This window comes from Gallinula chloropus (assembly GCF_964237585.1).
Source record: "Gallinula chloropus genome assembly, chromosome: 5".
Taxonomy (NCBI): Eukaryota; Metazoa; Chordata; class Aves; order Gruiformes; family Rallidae; genus Gallinula; species Gallinula chloropus.
The window spans coordinates 74,054,043-74,073,236 of NC_140090.1; the positions used below are offsets into that span (position 1 = coordinate 74,054,043).

General features: G+C 39.4%; 1 protein-coding gene across 1 annotated transcript in view; it reads right to left on the reverse strand.

Annotated features, from left to right (window-relative positions):
• Positions 1 to 7,747: 7,747 nt before the first annotated feature.
• GFRA1 (GDNF family receptor alpha 1) overlaps positions 7,748 to 19,194 on the reverse strand; it is a gene marked incomplete at both ends in the record, with an annotated part of 141,441 nt that continues 129,994 nt past the window's right edge. Inside the window, 2 exons of the mRNA XM_084265106.1 lie at positions 7,748 to 7,909; positions 9,727 to 9,783. Of these exons, the coding sequence (XP_084121232.1) occupies positions 7,748 to 7,909; positions 9,727 to 9,783 (219 nt within the window). The remainder of the gene's footprint in view (positions 7,910 to 9,726; positions 9,784 to 19,194) is intronic.

Sequence of the window (19,194 nt, forward strand, 5' to 3'; positions counted from 1 at the left end):
GTGAACAGCGGTTGTATTTTTTTACATCAAATTACCAGCCATTATGACTGAAGACCTGACACATAATAAACCTGCAGTGAGATGTACAGAAATCCATAGGACAACATAGAATTTACACAAGAAGGTAACTATTTGTGTAAGAATTTCCTCCAGAAAATGGAAGCATGTTCTAGACAGATAGTTTTGGAAAAGGAGAAGGAAAAAAAAAGGGAAAAGACAAAAGAAAAAACCATTGGATATCCTCAGTTCAGTTCACAGTGAATGCCAGTCTTCCTGGGTCCTGTAGCCTTTATCTGCATCCTCTCTGCCAACCCTCAAGTAATCATTGCGATTTAACAAAAAACATCTTTATGTGAGCCTCCCCCTACTCTTTCCTCTTTGCTGCAGCTCTTGTCAACTTCCACTTTACAGAAAAAGTGCAAATTGAGACATACCCTCAGGTGAAAGACACGCACACCTTCCCAGCATGACCAGTACTAATCACAGCTAATCATTTCAGCACTAAGTAATGCTACACAAAACGTCACACAAACCCTGTTAAGCAGACTCAGTAGCAACAATTTTCGAGGAGGGGAGAAAACAGAGATTAATAATTGCCACCAGTTAAGTTTCCCACGTGTTGCAGTGCTTTGAAGCAATTTCTTCCACTGCATGGCTTCTGGAATTTTTTTTTTTCTTATCCAGAAACAGTGGATAAGAGGTAAGAGGTTGATTTTACACCTCTCTTTTACTGTGACCCTCCCAGAGAGGAGGCAATATAAAATTCAAGACCATATTTTGGCTTTCAATTTTTACCTCCAATTACTTTCCTTTATAAGCAGCGTGTGACTCAGCTCAGTCTGGGTTACACACTCCCAACTGCCAGATGCAATCCACCGTGGGGCTTTGTTCCCATCTGACAATCCTTACAAAAACTCTTCCTCTATTAACTTTCATGTACGGGTTAAAACCCTTGTCCTGCCCCAAAGCGTGCAGAGGATGTCATTACTACTAATCAGGTTTGGAGATGTGGAAAAGAGACTGAGCTGCATTTTGGTTAGCATACTCCTGAGAAAATTGCTTCACCTCTCAAAAGGGGGAACAGTTTCCATGGGCCAATTCACAAAGTCAAAGTAAAACCAAAGAAAGAAAAATTTCTCTGTCTTCTACCTAGTGGGACATAGATTTATATTTCTCAGCAGTATGCTCTCTGCAGTATCTCCTGCTAAAATAAACGGTGCTTTCCAAAAACATAATATTTGCATCTTCAGGCTTTCTCCTGGTTTTGACAAAAGCTTCCTTCTGTCATATATATCCTATTCCATAAATGTGATCAGGGGAGGAACACAATGTTTTAATTTTATTTTGAAAATTGCTCCAGAGTTTCAGCAGATTCTGGCTGGCTGGCTTCTGTGCTTGAAGGATTTTATATTTCCCTCTGGTTCAGCAAATCTATGGGGTTAAACTTTTGTTCCTTTTAATCCTCCACCGAAGGACAAGTGCAGTGGTAAAGATCAACTTATTCTGTGCAGACCAGCTAAAGAATTGGAGTTAGCAAGCCTGGCATGACCTACTTGTCAGCTTGTAGCTCTGAAAATGTTTATCAGTCTGGTCTAAGTACACTTAGCACTGGCTAGGCATGCCTGGGTGATGAAGCAGACACAAAGACTAGGTAGTACAATACAGAGCAGCTACTGCCAACACACCTGGTGTGGCCACCTGTGGGCAGCCAGAAGAATGCTCCTACCTCTTAGTGCCCACTGTGGTAGTTCTTTTGTACACCTGGCCAGTAAATATGGAATAAGATTACTGACCTGAGATGGACTTATGTTACCAAGAACTTGGTGGCATCAGGCAACCATTTTCAGCTCTTTGGTGCTTCTAAGCTGATCAACTGAATGGAGTCAGAAAAGTAGGGACTGTATTTCAGAGCAAAATAAAAGACATGATATTTATGTGCTTACAACAGCAGGACTATGTCATCTCCTACTGTCAAAGCAATGTCCAACTAAAAGAGTCTTGAGGAACTTTGCATTATTGGTGCCAATGTTGGAAAATTGCTTCCAGTGCTGGAAAATGAGGTAAGGTGGACAACATTGGGAGCAGTGTAATGGCATGACACCATCTGTAGTTAATATTGTTTATCCATAACATCAATTCATAGAATGAGTGGCTGAAAAGAATTAGAAGCCTGAAAAAACATAACCTCAGTTACTGGAAGCTAATTCCCCAAAACTCCTGCTCAGTTCATATGGACTGAAGGTGCTTTGCAGGGGGTATTCGATGATTTGGGGGATAGAAGTCCATAAGCAAAGAGGTAAACTATTGTGGTATTTAGGCAGGAGGAATTAGAAGAAAATTGCCCTTAAGTCTATGACTCATTTTCTCATGGATTGTAGGCAATTCACCTTTTGACAGATTAAAATGCAGTGCAAAGGAACTAAAGTGTGTTGGAATTGCCAAAAGGAGGAGGAAATGGGCTAAGAGAACCCTTGCTCAAGTGGGACCAGGCTTGGCTGCTGCTGTAATCTAGGTAGCAATTAGATGTAGTGAATGCATGGCAAAGTTCAGCAATCAGCACTTGGCAAAGGTAAACCAAAAAAAGCTGCAGCTGCTCTGGTTAAATGTGTGCAGACAACTTTAGTAGTAGTACCAATTTAGAGTACCACAATCTATATTGATAAGAAATGCTACTGAGAAATTGGTTGGCTCTGTGGTCTTTTAACCTTTAGACAATCTTTAGGCTACATCTTGAATTTGTAGCTCTGACTTTTATGAATGATAAAAGAGATGAAGCATCTAAGTGGGAGTTGCAGGAATTGGCTTCTGATTATTGAGGTGACCATATCTAATGTGCATCTACTAAGCATAACCATCCCTTGAAGACAAACATATTCAGAAGAAAAGAACATGAAACAAAGGTGTATGAAAGTCAAGATAATATTGACTTAAAAAGGGGAATTCACCACCCTCCCTGATTTTACCTTAAAAAAAAAAAAAATTCCCAGTAAAACGTCTGACTGTTAAAAAAAATATTACTCAGTGAGACTTTATCTATTTGACTGAAATTGCAACTGGAAAATACATTAGAATTATTTAAATATTTCCAAAAGATTATGAGAGCTTAAAAAACTGTAATCCTTATTCAGTACCAAACTATATTTTAAATTCCATCTGGGAAATAGCAACGTCAATTTTTAGCTGGTTTTAGTTAAACCAGTGCTAAGCAGATAAAATAGGAATTTGCAATTTCCTCCCTCTGTAAAGGTGTTGCCTGTTCAGTAAAACATATTCTTGATCACATTTTTTTTTTCTCAGAAATGAAGGCTGTAATTAAAAAAGAAAAAAACCCAAACAAAAAACCAACTCTGAGGCAAATCTATAAAGTGGATTACTCTATAGAGTAAATGACCTTCCGAAGTTAAAGGAGAAGCTGAAGTAGCCAATAATTGAAATGTCATAGAAAGAACTGAGCTGGTAAGAAAAAGCAAATATTGAAATATTTAACAAATCACTGGATTAATTTCTCTGCCAAGTTCATCAGAAGCAAATAGGTTTCTATTTGATGTCAGGGACATCAGGTAGAATGTGACTAACCTTATGGGAATAACAAAGCCTCGTGGGCCTCCTTAGCCCAGAACAGGTTCAATATATAGAACATATATTTGTCAGTGAGGTAGATCCACCTTGGTGTTGAAGACAATTACATTTTATAGTAGCAAGTTATAATTCCTGTACAAATAACTGCCCATTCTTCCAGCTTTTACTGCTTGCTCTGAAGGAGCTGCTGTTCCTATCAGAATCCAGCTCTCTTATTTCAAGCTATGTATGAGATACTCCCATCACTTGACATAGACAAAATTATGACCTATCAGGGAGTTTTTCTCTTTTCCTTGACTGGTATCTCACCGTCTCTCCTCTGTGGAAATATCATTGTGATTAAGCCAACAGTCCCAAACAAAAATTAGATTGATATTTCAAGGTGATTCCTCCGTTTCATTCATCTGCAGCCTAACTGCACAGGTTCAGAAAAGGTTTATACTTTAGTGGTTTTACTCTGTTTTCATGGGTTTAGTCTACTGATTCTAATTGCAACATCGCTCAAATTGTGAGCAACCTTCAAAGGGTTGGGTCTTTCAACCCTTTTCATTTCATGAAAAGGCTGGGAATAGGTCTCCAGACAGGGTCTGTCTATACAAAGCTTTGAAATGATGAAGAATTGCAGTTCCTCCTAATTCTTCCTGTGAATGAAGGTGTTCAATGGGAAGTGCCCAGTGCCCCAGTGGAGACAGATGGACGGCTCCTGCTTATTGCTCAGTACCTCCTTCCCCATTCTCTTGCAGCTGGGATCGAAGTGAGTGGAGTCAATGAAACGAGGGATGACCAAATCCCTGCACAGCCACTTTTGCCTGACTGCTGCCCATTGGTGGATGTCACTGGGGCCAGGGAAAGCCTCGACTGGTATTATTTTTACTAATATCTGAAAGGTTCATCTTCAGTGCCTCTTTCATTGGACTAGCTTGTGGAAGCAGTATCTACATTAAATAGTGCAAACCCTCAGCCATGTATTTCAGTTCAGTCTGAATTTTATCTTTCTCTGTGCTACTTTCAAGAATAAATATAAACACACTAGTAGTCAGGTTAGTTAACATGGCAGAGTATACACACTCCTAATAAAAATAATGGCAACATCCGTTCCATTATGTTAAATGAGAATTTGCATATGTTTATGGTAGCCCATAATTTAATTCACACACCGCTGAATTGGTTAAATTTAGAGCTTAAACAGTAGATCATCCGTATGTACATCCTGTATTTGAGAGTTCCTGTATTATATTGATAAAATTAATGTATTAAAGGAATATATATAAAGCACAGCCTGAAATTGTTCATTGAGCACTCAACACATGACATTTTAGTGACTGGAAGGGGAAAAAAAAAATTGAACAATTACTGTACTTCAATACTGTAGCAAATGACTGCACTGGACAAGGTCACCACGCTAAACTGACATCATCCACACCACATCCAGCTTCTAAAATCCTCCAGTATTTGCATGGTGATGCCTGGAAAAGCCTCATGAAGTATCAGACTCTTAAGGGTGTTTTCTCCTCTTGCCTGTTTAATAAGCAATTAATTTTTTGTAATTATGAATTCAGTATGCTTTTAATTTACACCGGAAAAAAGCTTGAGTGCTTGGTTTTGTTTGTGGTAAACATGGTTAGCTGGATCAAACACCATTTCTTCCTCTACTACATATATGATTTTATTTCCAAAGGTAACTTTCATTGAATCAGATAACTAGCAACTTCTTTTGTAATCAGAACCTAATTAGGTTGTTGTTTACAGTATAAATGATCAACAGCTTTTATTCTGTATCACATAGTGTCAAAGTTTTAATAATTGGTATTAAATGTAACAGAGATATAGTAATCAAACCAAATGTAAAAAAAAACCTTCAAAAAGTATGTACTATACTGGGAGGTTATTAAAATTCCTCAAACTGCTTAAAATGATTAATGTGCTGAATACGAATGCTATTTTAAAGAAAGCTTTGTGGATCAAAGATGAATTTAATAATGGTAATGTTTATGAATTTGTTTTGAAAATATTTTTAATTGGATAATGTCAGAATTTGGAATTAGAATGCTACGTTTATTAGCATTTCAATAGGTTATACTATCAAATCCTTTTGACATAAAAGAATTTGATTTATTTTTTAAATCATGAATCTCGTAATCTTTTTTCTGTTGTCACTAGTTTTCAATAATTCGATTAGCTTCTACAAGAAGAGCAACAGGAACCACATGGGCTTTGCTGGTAATGATGTGCTATATATTTCTTCTCTGAAAGCAGCTCTGATGCCTTTGAAAGTAATTTTCAGTTTCTTATCAGCACAGAATTAAAGAGTAATATTGTCTAATTTGTTATGTTCAATGGCACAGAGTATCCCAGAATTCTATCACATACACAGTGCTTTGAAACCTATATTATGTGACCACAATCAAGACTACATAAGTGAATTTATTCAGAATTTATGGAAGTGTTTATTATTAGCTAAGAAAAAGCTCAAAAAATGAACCTGTCACTAGGTTTAATAATCTGTTAGGAAACTGTGTATTTTGCACACTCCCAAAGTTCGTCACAGTTTATAAAACTGTAATTTGTCCTTTATAGTTGTACTGCAAATAACTGATCTGGACATTTCAGAGCAGGCTGGGGCATAACTCTGCAAGTCTCAATGTAAATCGGGAAATTCAACATGATGAACTCCTTGCTTGGCAAAGTTATCTTCTACTTTCAATAGAAACAAAACCTGATTACTGTTGATCATTTAGACATAACTGCTTGTAACAGTCAACAAGCCATCACAGTAAGGTATAAAGACAGCCCTTAGGAGAAATGCTGCCTATTTGATGACATTTAGAGCTTTAAAGAAGTCCTTCTAGATACTGTAGAAAATCATCATGAGCCAGCACAGGCTGTCAATGTCACTGAATGAAAACCAAAGCCATAAAATCATGTATACTGGCAATATTGCCATCCAAACCATTAAAACAATTTATGGAATTGGTCTTGCAAACAGTTCATCATGTCAGCAGTGCCAAGGTCTGCAGCAGGAGCTACCAGGGTGAGAAAAGGCTGTTGCATGGGTGAGTGTGCATGACGCTGCCTTGCAATTGGATCAACCATCCTTCTGTGTTGATTTGGGGAGTTTAAACGATATCCTGCTACCTGTTTTCCGTCTGCACTGTTGTGAAAAGAGAAGTAAAGCATGAAGTTGCTTTAACTTTTGAGCTATTATCAGCTACATATAAACAGATAATGCTGATTTAGTAGAGCAAATAAATTGTATGTCATTTTTTTATTAAAGTGTATAATAACTGGACTATATTATCACAATGGAAGCATAGAAAACCATAGACTGTACAGCTGAAACCCTGTAGCAAAATTTCTTTCTACTGCTTATCCTCGAATTTAAAAGAAATGTATCTTTATGGAGCTTCCACAATGGCTGCTGCCTGTTATATTAAAGAATCCTCACCCTCGTTAAGGCTAGATGATTATAATAAAAGATAAATGTTCTGTTAGAAAGTTCTATGCCGCACTATTTTTATGAGAATTTAACTGAAAGACGTACATTATACCTGTATGCGAATTATAACGGCTTCTCAGCAGGGAACGCAGAGTCACTTACAGTACGTAAACATTGAAAGAGGAAAATGCTAATACACTGAAAGAGGTTAACATCAGTAGCAATTTGTCAAATGAAGAAGCTTCATAAAGTCCACTCTCTGGGAGAACATTCACCGTTAGACAAAAGCCTGGCATCCTTGATAGTCTGAAGTTCCAACTAATTTGAAAACCAAAACCATCCAATGAGATTAATAGGATCTTAAGAAAACTGCCATCCTCCTTTTTTTCAGGTAAAAGCCAGAATTAAAATAATAATAATTATTAAAATAATCCAACCAGGTCGCTTCACAGGCAAATTTACACACTGTCTCTTTAAAACACCGCATGCCCAAAAGCCTTTTGGGTTTGGAATGTAGCACTGCACCAAGTATTTCACAAAGCCTCTAAATATCACAAGAAGCTTTTTTAGAGAGGGAAAAAAAACCAAACCAAAACAAAAAAAAATCCCAGCTGACTGAAACTGTTCTAGCAGGAGTGCCTCAGCTTAGCTCCCAGACCTGGAATTCCCGATAAACAACAGAGGACAGGAAACAGATTTATTTTTTTTTTTACACGTCCTTTTGTAATGCAGCTACAAGACGACTGATGAGCTTAGGAACAAACAGAGTGAGAGTGCAAGTGTCATCAGAGTGAGCGGTGTGCTTAGGTAGGAGCTTCTAGGAAGAGCGAGGGAATTCTCTGACGATATGTGACTGGTGGAGACTCCTGCTGTGTTGTCTTTCCCAATAGCATTCTGCAAGACACAACACTGTCCTTGGTCACCGTTACACATTTTCATTGCAAAATAGTTAAATGTACATCATTAAATTAATTTCTTGATTGTTTGGGGTCCCACCCTCCACTTCTGCCCATAGATCACTGTCACAGATTGAAAAATACAACAGGCATAGAACCAGATGGTAAAACGACAGCATTGAAAGTTGGTTTAAAGGATAAAAACACCAGTACAGCTTGATTAAAAAAACAGACAGTGTTAAGAAAGCCCTGCTTTAGGAGTGGTTCCATTGTTAAATACACAACTTTTTTTGCAATCTGTAGTTATCAAGCCAGTTCATTTTAAAATGCTGATTCAGGACCTGCAGAGAATCAGCAGCTTCTGCATAGTCAATAGAACAACTTTGATAAGGAGTTACTTCTGGAAAATAACAGATAAAATCTAATCCATGGGATCAGAAAAGAGGGAGGTTTCTAGCTTTTGAAAAAGTCATCTATCTCGTCTTTTTTCTCTTAATTGCTGTGTTATTTACATTCCTTGTCTTCTTTGCTACCAATAATTAAACAGTATGCCTATGTGAGTACAGATTGGAAGATTACACTGAGCTATTTAAGGAGGAAGTACACCAAGAATACTTCTCATTGCTTGTCATCCTCATTAAAAAAACAAACAAAAAAAACCCCAACAAGCCAAACCCAAACAGGTATAATTGCAGAATCAGAACAATTTAGAAGGGACCTCTAAGATCGTTAAGTCCAACAAACTCCAACTAAAGTTGCTCAGAACCTGAGAAGGAAAAAGCTTCCCATCCTGGAGAGGCAAGGGGCCAAGGTACAAGCTAGAAGTACCCTTAAGAGCATATAAAAAGAATGAAAAGTGTGTAAGTTTCCACAGGAATGACTGTGGAGAGAGCCAGGGAGGCATTCATGGACAAATGTTCATGCCATGCCATTCCCTTGCTTTGCTGTGACCTGCAAGGGCTGGGTAACTGAAAAGCCCTGAGATGCAAACTGTTGGAGGTAGTAGAGTCACTGGTGGAATTATCACAATATGTTTTCTCATACTCAGCCCTGGGCATCTGCTTTTTGGAAACTGTTGCAGCATATGGAAAAGATAGAGCAGAAGTTCTTATGGTAAGATAGAGTTATTAGGGCCTTCTTGTGAAAGGTCTTTTAGCCAGCACAAGATGTCATCAGATCTGTTAATGTTACTGCGTTGCTCCCTCACATCTTATTAGGCTTCAGTCTGGTATCCACAGGAAATCCTTAATCGAATCTAAAGAATTAGGAATGGGCTACAGATTTGGCAGTGTTAAGAAGAACTGTGCAAATTTGGACTGGTGAAGGAGATATGGTCACCTCCATGCAGTGGCTTATGGAAGTACAGTGTAGGCTATGTGCTTCCACATCATAAAAATGAATTTATGTACATCGTTAGTTATTAAGCTTCCCGAGAGGCTCAGTGCAAAGGCTGTGGACTAACAGACTGGAAACACATGTCCAGTATGTTCCTGTGCATTTGCTAAAAGCCACGCCATCTTGTGTTCCTGCAGATTATTAACTAATTTACTTGCTAGGTGCAACAGTAATTACCATGGGATTTGCCTAAACATGTACTACACAGCTATTAAAATACAAAGGGAGTGGAGGCCACTTTTCAGCCCAGCTCTGGGTTTCTGAGTTAGGTCATTTTTAATACATTAACGGTGCCCAAACATAACAATACTGACAAGACTTCAGTGTGAGGTAAGCCCTCTGTAATCTTGACAGACTTTGAACATTTTACATTACAGGAAGCTACCTGGGCTGTGAAATATAGAGGAATCCAACTCTTACCTCATTAAGACAGAGCTCTGTATCTACAGATTCATTGGATTTCCGCTTCTTCTGTGCCTATGAACAAATGCAAAATTTATTCCCTGTAAAATTTATACATACAGCAGCACAAAACAATTAGATACATTCACATGGGTTGTCATGCTCCTATAATTCTGACAGTGATTTGCACACGATTAGCAAATACACTCTCCAAAACGTAACTGCATGTTTTCCAATAACGCTGACATTCTGATTTGAATTTTATAGCAAAACTTCCAGCAGTCATCAAAGGGTACTTAGTAATTACAGTGAGGAGTGCCATCAGCTACAGAGAACATATTACATTCCATGCCCCCTTAAAAATGATGCTGAATGTTCATGGGAAGACCTTAAATATGACAGTTAATAATTAACCATAATACTACTGCATACTAACAAAACACCTACCATATTCCTCAGGTTTAGGAAAATATACAACACAGGAGTATTTTATCCTTAATTATTCTTGTGATTTCTTCAAGTATTATTATGAAAATACAAATATAATTTTAATGTATTTCATGGCTGCCATGGAGTCTCTTCTGGAAAGTTAGGAAAAGAACATTCCATGTCTTTTAACATCTATACCTGTAAGTCAAATTGAGCTGCTTGCTTACATTGCAAATGCTGATTATTATACCTGGAATATTATCAAATGCAGGAATATTATAGATGATCAAAGCCTAAAAAATGAATCTTCAGCCATGACTTATGATGAACATCCATCTGTTGCTGTTACTGTGTGCTTTCCACGCTGACTCAAGTAAGATACATTTCTGGTGGGGGCATCATAGAAAATGAAAGCAATAGCATGCACTCTGTCTAGCATCATAAGGTGTTTAATATTTCCATTGCTCAAGTGAACACGACTGGGCTGGGAGTTTTATGCTTTTCTATAATAGCAATAGCAATCCCCATAGTGTTGAAGATATTTTCAGTAAATGGTGCTATGGTTGATTTAAGTACTTCAGTGATTCTCAATATCATTTATTTCTTTGTGTATTCCAGAAATATAAACAGCACTCTTTGGGTTTTTTTAGGAACTACCAGTGTTAAATGTACAATCAAGCCTTAAAACAGAACACTTGGATGTACACACCAAAGCTACTAACTGCACTGAGCACACCTGATACTTCCTGGAAGTTTTGTTGGATGTGCAATTTATTTCCTGAAAAAAATGAGGATCTGAGTCTCACTGTGCTGCATTCATTTCATGCCGCAGAATCCCACTGGTTTTGGCACAGATGAACTGGACTAAAGCTGATGTGAGGAAGTGCTGAGCGTTCTGTCTGCATAACCTCAAAAAATTCAGTTCTGCATACGGCTATTTTATTTTGTATCTGAGAGCCATTGGTGCTGCCTGTGGATATAAAATTGTCTTTGACCTAATTACTGATTTCAGAATCCAAATGAGGGAACTGATCTTCTCATTAGGAAGCACATTCCCTGCTTTTCATTATGCTTTTTTATTTATAGAGAGATATATTAGAAACATCTGAAAAACAGCTGGGATTTAAGGGAAAGACAGTTTAACTGTAGTAAGAATGCTTATTGTATATATGTTGGCAGGTTTTAAATCTACGACAAAATAAAAGCTCAATGCATTAATAGACACCCTCCACGAAAACGGTCTCTTACATAGCCTTTCTTCTAATTAGTACCAATAAAGTGGTTATGGTAAGCATAAATTTAACTAAATGGAAAAAAAAAATGCCTGGAAGTAAATTTGCTCCAGGAAGCACCACCATGAAGCCTTCCTGCCTTGTTTGCAGTGGTGGTGGTATTCTTGGAGGTTAGGAATGTTCTTTTAACAGCAACTGGGTAGGTCTCAGCTCCTAAATGGATGGCTCCAAGGAGACGGGCAAAGAAGCAGCAGATGGATTTCTTATATCCCAAACTCCCACGCTACGTTGAATTAGAATGTGAGGCTTCACAGGAAGCCTCGGGTTCAGAGCTTCAGGTCTAGACAGGGTAAACTGTGAGTACTGTACAAGCCCTGAATTTCTTTAGTTTGCCATTCAGTACCAAGTTTCCTAGTTCACACAAGCATCTGTCTATTGGAAACATTGTGCTTTGCTGTTACGCCTGCACTGGATTCATAACACTGTGTGAACAACAAGTCTACTCTTGGTAGTTGTTCTCAAACACCAAAGTTAGAATTTATGTTCCTTCTGTACCGTGTTTCTCAAATGAGAAAAGAGAAAAATATTGTTATTTTGCCTATATGCAGTAAAGTCTTCCCTTGCTTCATTCCACCTGATAAACAATAGAGTGCAGCAGCTAAAACATATTTACGTTTGAGAACACAATTTTAAGGCTAAAATCAACAGCAAGAAACAAAATCAACTTTAAAAAAAAGCACTTTTCAATCATTTTGATCAATATTCCCTAGCTTTCATTTGGAAGGTAATATTTCTCTGTATCTATATAGTACTTAATGTAGTCATTTTAACGTCAACAACACTTACTCTCATGCATCCTCTATTATAAAGTCCTCTTTTCTTACAATTGAAAAGCAGTTTTAATGAACAGGCAGGCTTTTCTCTTATCAAAACAGAAAAGACAAAATCTTCCATTTAGAAATACAGCAAAAAATGCAACCTTTTTTGGTGAGGGGGAAGGCAGTGGGAAAGAAAAAAATATCATTTTGAGGATGAGATGCGACATTATATGCCAAGTTTCAAATTGGAAGAGTATGTTTTTACTGTTGAGTTATAAACCTGTAAAAATGGGTTGTAATGGAAATGCTGGCATAGGCTGCACTACTGTAATACAACGGTGCAGCACTAAATCTCAAGTAATGGAAACATCCCCACCACCACCACCTACGTGTTGAGGAGAGAGCTATAGAAAGTGTATGTCCTACAACCTGAGGGGTAAATCTTTCCTGCCCTGCTCCTGGGCAGAAAGGTCACTGCATGCAGCAGAACTGCTACATTTGTGCTCCAGTGAGCAAACACCTTACTACAGGTAACCAAATCAGGGCTTGGAGGTTGTGTTGATAGCCTTGGTGGAAATCCAGCCAGGCTGGGAGGCACGTATCTGAATTAGGAAGGATATCCTCAGCCTTTGGATATTTACATCTTCCATTATCCCAAGTGATTAAACAACAGAAATGTGTGTCCATCACATACAGCTGCTGACAATTTTGACAGGGAATATATATGCCATCAACAAATTTGGGAAACGAGAGCTGTTTGTTATACAAGATGCCAAAGATTCATTGCCAACCCCCATCTTGGGTCTCCTACCTGTGTAACATACAGGCAAAAAGGTACCTTCAAAGGTGCTAGAAGTATCTGGCTCTGCAGGAGTAAAATAGCTCACATAAATGGCTAAGAAACCTGTACACAAACTTCTGGGTGGTTTTAATTTTAATATAAGGCTCTTACCTAGTGACAAAAAGACCAATGGGAATTTTGTCATTAAACAAAACACAAGCAGGGCTGGGCTGATAAAAATAATAACTAAAAAAAAATAGTGAAAGAAAAGCAGCTTAAAATAACTGGCTAAACATATGGAAAGAGGTATGAGATCTTTTCTTTTCCAAGGTAAAATAGCATTCGCTAATGACTTACACATTCAGCTGTGACATGCCTCTGACTGTAAAATAAAGTTATGTAAGACGGGTTGACACTCACCCCAGCTTCACAGGGAACTAGAATTCAGTCATGTGGGCTACTCTGACGAAGCTGCCCCCATACTGCCAACAACCTTGCACTCACTTAAACTTTTCTATTCTGTAAAAATGAACATCTGCTTTTTCAGATAATCTTATCACTGTGGTAGCACAAGCAACAAATGATATTTAGAGATAATCATATTCATACACCTCCTGATGAGCTCTCCGGTATCCTGTATGTTAGTCACACAAGTCTTGTTTTGGTGTTTGCAACCTTTAGATTTTAATATTCAAACTAAAGTGCTGGACTAAGTCAAGGGCCAGCAGAGAAACCAACTGCATGGCCAGTAAAGAACAAAACTCTCATATTCAGGAGCAGAATATTACTTATTTCTGTACTAGAAGAAAGGAGAATCAGAGCCAGCAGAGGAGCTACTGGTTTTCTGAAAGGAGAAAGGAATATTGCTTATAGAGTTATTTCTCCTCCAGGCACAGGGCTCTGTGGACCTCCATGCTTCTAATCCCAATGACTCCTTAATGAGTTCAGTCTTACGTCCTTGCTCAGACACACCTTAACCTAGTCTTCTCTTGTCCTGCCTCTAATAATCATCATAAGATCCTCCCAAGCCCAGTAACTCCCTGCTTCCCATCCCCCCAGTCTCTCTACCTCCATCCCTGCAGTCACTAAAGCCCTGGGTTTATTCCCAGAAATGCTACCTTGCAATTGTGCATCCAGCTTCTACAAATCACAGCACTACATGGTTAATAAATGCATTAAACACTGCAGCAGTATCTCACCAGGAGTCAGTACACGCATTACTTATGGTTTGTCACCCAGCAATATTTTTATATACCCACTATAGCATGCACATCTACTTTATTCACAGCAAGGAAACAGTCTGGCTGGGGACAGCTCCAAACAGAGGTGGACTTTAACTTGGAGGGAGGTCAGGGAAGGAGAAGTGTGTAAAGGGAACTGAACATGTTGGACCTGAATGCAGACAGGCATAGAGTGAGCAAAGTCAGAAGCCAGTCCCTTTCCATTAGCTGCACACTTGGGGCCTTGGGTGCTTTACGGGACAAATCTCTTTGACATTGCAGTGAGAGACAGCAGAACTATCATTACGACAGATATCTGTTATGCAGGTTGCTTTTTTCAGCTAATTTTAATGAGCGTGCCTTTGTCCTCTCCTGAGATGCCTGGTTAGTTATGCCCATATTAACAAGCCTTTCTGAAGAAGAGAGACAGATCTCCCAGAATAGATCCTTCAAATGACCACGCTTCTGAAGTAGCTGTAACAAATGAGGGTGCTCGTTCTTTTTGTTCTCTTGTGTTGATTAGAGATTTACTATGCAACTAACCTGTTTTTCTTACAGCAGGACACAAACAATAAGCAGAGAGATATACAGACTGTAAAAATGCAATCAGTTTAATTCTTCTGTGCTCACTAAGCAGTGGGTGCATCTATCACAACTGTCAATAGTATTTCCTTATTAGCACAATAGTAGTACTCCACGCTAGAGTACAAATAACTTTCAACAGGTAAGATAAGCGAAGTGTGGGTCAGAAAATAAGGATCCAATTCAGCACAGAGTAATTTTGAAACCCAGGCTGTACAGCCAGGGTGCAAAGCTATTTAAGCTATAGAAACGATCAGCTTCACACAATCCTATAAAATAAGAAGTCAGGCTTTTTTTCTGCTGGGTTTTGTTTTGGGTTTTTTTTTCCCCTCAAGACACAAGCTTTGGACATGAAATTATCAGTCGTCATTCTGCATAAAAGCACTATAATGCTGTCATCCCACTTACAGAGTAAAGAAAGTATCTTTTGAAAACAAGCATTACCAAGACACTGCTGGCACTAGTCTCCAAAGCTATGTAGATAACACCCGGTGCAGTAAGAATCAAATCCCAAGTTTTTTCAGCTGGGAGACATTAAATAAAGCAAACCAATTATCCCCCAGTGCCCACATAAGCTCTGGGGAAACCCACACAGAGTTTTGCAGGCTGTAGTGTAGTTCAATTAGACAATCCCTTCATATTCCATGACATCCCAGACCTAAACTCCTGGCCCCCATAGCTCTGTACCTGTCCCAAAACCCACAGTTTGTCACCATTCTCCTATAGGGGATCTTGTCTATGTATTTGCTCCTAAATCTTTGCCCCAGCTGGGCACAGCAGCGGACCCCAGGCAGGCCTGAGCACTGCAGGACACCCTGATTGCCTTTAGGCACAGCCCTCTGATTTACGAGTTCAGATGTTCAGGAATCATGAGTCAGGACCCATCCCAAACTTGCAGACAGCTGCTCAGTGGGCAACACTGTGCAGTGACAGATCTACAAAGCTCAGGCTTTCTTAAGGGAACACACATGGCATTTAAAAAGCCCCCATATCCACCAACATTAATAGATTCTTACTGGGTTTTGAGTGCTTATGCATCAGAAACAAAGGACAGATGGCAACTGCAAAGCAGGCAGGTTTGTTTTCTGGTCTAGAGAGGGGAAAAGGGGGTGGTCGGTCTCCTGAGATTGTTTCCATGTATCCCCTCAGGAGTAAAGGATGCTGAAAAGAAAAAAGGCTTCATTCACCACAGGGCTCGCCATAGGAATCCTCTGGGAAGAAGACTTGGAGCACATGTAAGGCCCTGTTTTGCTATAGACAGCTTTCCAGTTCTTTGGTCACCAATGAGGTAGCACTACTCAGTGTCTTCTGGACAATGCCAGGTGGGCTGGATCAATTAACTCTGATCTAACAGGCATCCAATGCAGAGACTTGGGCCTCTTGATAGTTGTAGATTGAAACACAGTTAGCAGCAGACGTCAATTTAGAAATCCAAGAAACAGTCCTAGAAGTTGTTAAAGCATGATACAGATAAAGAAAAGCATTCCTCTTCCAACCTCTTCAGTCTTAAAATGATGAGAAAATTTTATTGGGCTGGGGGGGATGGTGGTGTGTGAAGTGGGGCTGCGAGTAATCCTCCCAAAAAGATCAGGAACGAGCGTGGAAAGAAGGAAACATGACATTGTACAGTATGAATTATTGCAGGACTATTCCCAGATCCTTACATTAGTAAGGATGGGACTTAATTAAGCCCCATTCCCTCACTGCACTTATATGGCTGGGACAATATGGCACGGAAACTGCCTAGCGGCAATCTCAAAGGTTTTATAAAGAACAGATCCTATCAGAAACACCAAACTGATCAAACAGCTTACAAGGACCAGACACAGAGATCTTCAAATATTTATTTCAAGCAATTAGTCTCCTGGTGAGCACAGCACAAAATATGACACTCAGCCAAGACAACTGAACTGACTGACTTACCTTTCATGGCAGTACAGTAACTTGCTAACAGTTTTGTTTTTGTGTTTCAGTCATTCATTTATCCGAGTAAAAGGAATTTCTATAGTCCTAGATTCTTGCTGCCTATTTTTAGGGGATATTACGCAATTCTCCTAATACAGTCTTTCTGTGGCTTTGCCTCAAGCAAATATTTCTGCATTAAGAAGGGCAGAGGAGAAAACAGAATTCTGAAAAGCACAGGCAGAGTAAGTTCTGTTTAGGTTCATATCTCAATGGCTTGGGCTGCCTAGGTGTTTTGTTTCTTTCCTCTACTTATAAAACTGAACAGCCACGTAATCCAAAGTCAAGATGTTTGGGATTTTATTATTAAAACCCATTTCCTTTGTGATTCATCACAGCTATCAACCCAGTGCCATACACAGCGGTTACAGGTAGCATCTGGCTGTTGCACGCTGAACAGCATCTAAAGAAAAGCAGCATGAACACAAAGCCATTACCGTCCCAGTTAAAAGACATCCTCAGCTTTTAATTTTGAGCAAAGATAAGCCATTGAAGAACTACAGATCCCACAACACTTCCCCAGGCTGGAGCGTGTGCCCTTGCGTATCCGAATATGCAAACAAAGTTGTTCTGTTTGGCAGCAGGCGAAGTACCTACCTCCCCTATTAGACTGGGCTACGTGGTGCATTGGAGTGTGGTGTAAACACTCCTGAGCAGCTGTCAGCCACGGCTACTAGGGGACTAAAAGCAGCTCAGCCAAAGCAGCCCAGGCCTGCACCGTGCTAATGAGCCTTGAAAAGAGGCACCATGCTAATGCAGCTACAGTGCTCCTACACCACGTCTCACACCTCCAGCTATGCCCTGACAGGTAGCTGTGGACTGGAGAGTGGCTGCCATGTGCTGCTCAGAGCTGGGTGGGTACACACTACCCCTGCTCCTCACAGGCAAGCTCTCCTTCATGCAGGGCAGGGATCGGGACAGGCACTCTCCACTAAGAGCAACTTTGGAGCCTCACAAGGCAAGAACTGAGTTGCAGGGGTACAGCTCAGTAGGGATGCTCACTGCATCCGTCGGCTTTTAGACATCCAGCTCTGAGCTGTCAGTAGGTGGAAGAGATTAAGAAAAGAAGGTCACATGTTGCCTCCATGTTCGGGCAACAGGACCAGGGGTGGTGTGCTCTGGTTCTGCAGCTGGAAGGAAAGATCAGGCAAGCTTGCTTGAACACCAATCTGCATGAGGCCTCGAGCGCTGAGCATGACAGGAAGCTTCCATTTGTGCTATGCCAACCTTGAGCAACTGATAATATTGCTGGTTTCTTGAGCACCGCGCTCACTCATAAATTTTAAAAGGGAAAGGAAGAGAATGACCATGAACATCTGCTTTTGGTTAAGTGACTAATAATGTTCAAGACTTCTCTCTTTATAAACCATATGTGTGTGCGCCTATGTGTTGTGAGTGCTGGCACAGTTAATGCACAAAAAGAAAACACAGAGAGCCTTAAAACGATTTCAGAACACTTCAGATAACAAGTGACTTCGCTGCTGTCACAGGGGGGCAAAAGCAAAGGCTGCAGATATTAAAGTAGCTTTGCACAGAAAGGTAGAAGAAAAGAGTCACTTAGCAGAGCACCCCCATACAGCTATGCCCTCCTCTCCTCAGCCTTGTTTACAGATTTTAAGCCTCATCTATTTGTTTTCCTACATCCACAGTTTTGTTGCTGTGCCTGTACCCGAGTCCCATTAAGCCATGAAATGATTTAGAGACTGGTTTTCTGTTTTGGGGTTGTTTGGGTTTTTTTTTCTTTTAAAATAATTCAATCTTGAACAGCTGGGATTCGGATTAATTGGTGAATTTTGCATTTTTGGCACAATACGCTCTCCAGAAGTGCCACTGAAATAAAAATTTAAAGCACTTTCTCCCTGTTTCTCTAATCCTGTAGCTGAATTCTGCAGGTGCATAGATGCATCCTCAGAACTGGCTGGGCTGAAATTTCAGTGAAGTTGCTGCAGTACTTTGCCTCAATATCCGTTGCTTTTTAGCACTGATAAAACCCTTTAGAATTAAAATATCAGAAAGATTATGTTTAAATAATGAAATCAAAGTTACCAAGGGGAGTCTATGACAAAAGCAGGCTGTGGTGGTTTTGACAGACAGCTCTTCCCTAGAAATTCAGTCAGGGCCACAGGTGTAACAGGAGACATTTCACCCAAATAGTTAAATGTTTTGGCAAATCTCAAAGTTACTGAACACAGAGTTGGGTTTTTTAATGCAAAATGTAAGACAACTTTAAGCATAGCTGCTAGCTGTGTCTATAATTATTTTTATTTTCATTAGAATATACAATACGCTTTTATACTTTTGTTGAAAGGTATTCAAAGTCACTGTTAGTATTCCAAATTATGGAATTCTGCGAGCATTTTAATTTCTAGAAGTGAATTGTTGGCATTTTACTTTCTATGACAAACCTTTGTTTCAACAGATTTGGTCATGACTGAAAAAAAAGATAAACATCCAGTTGGATC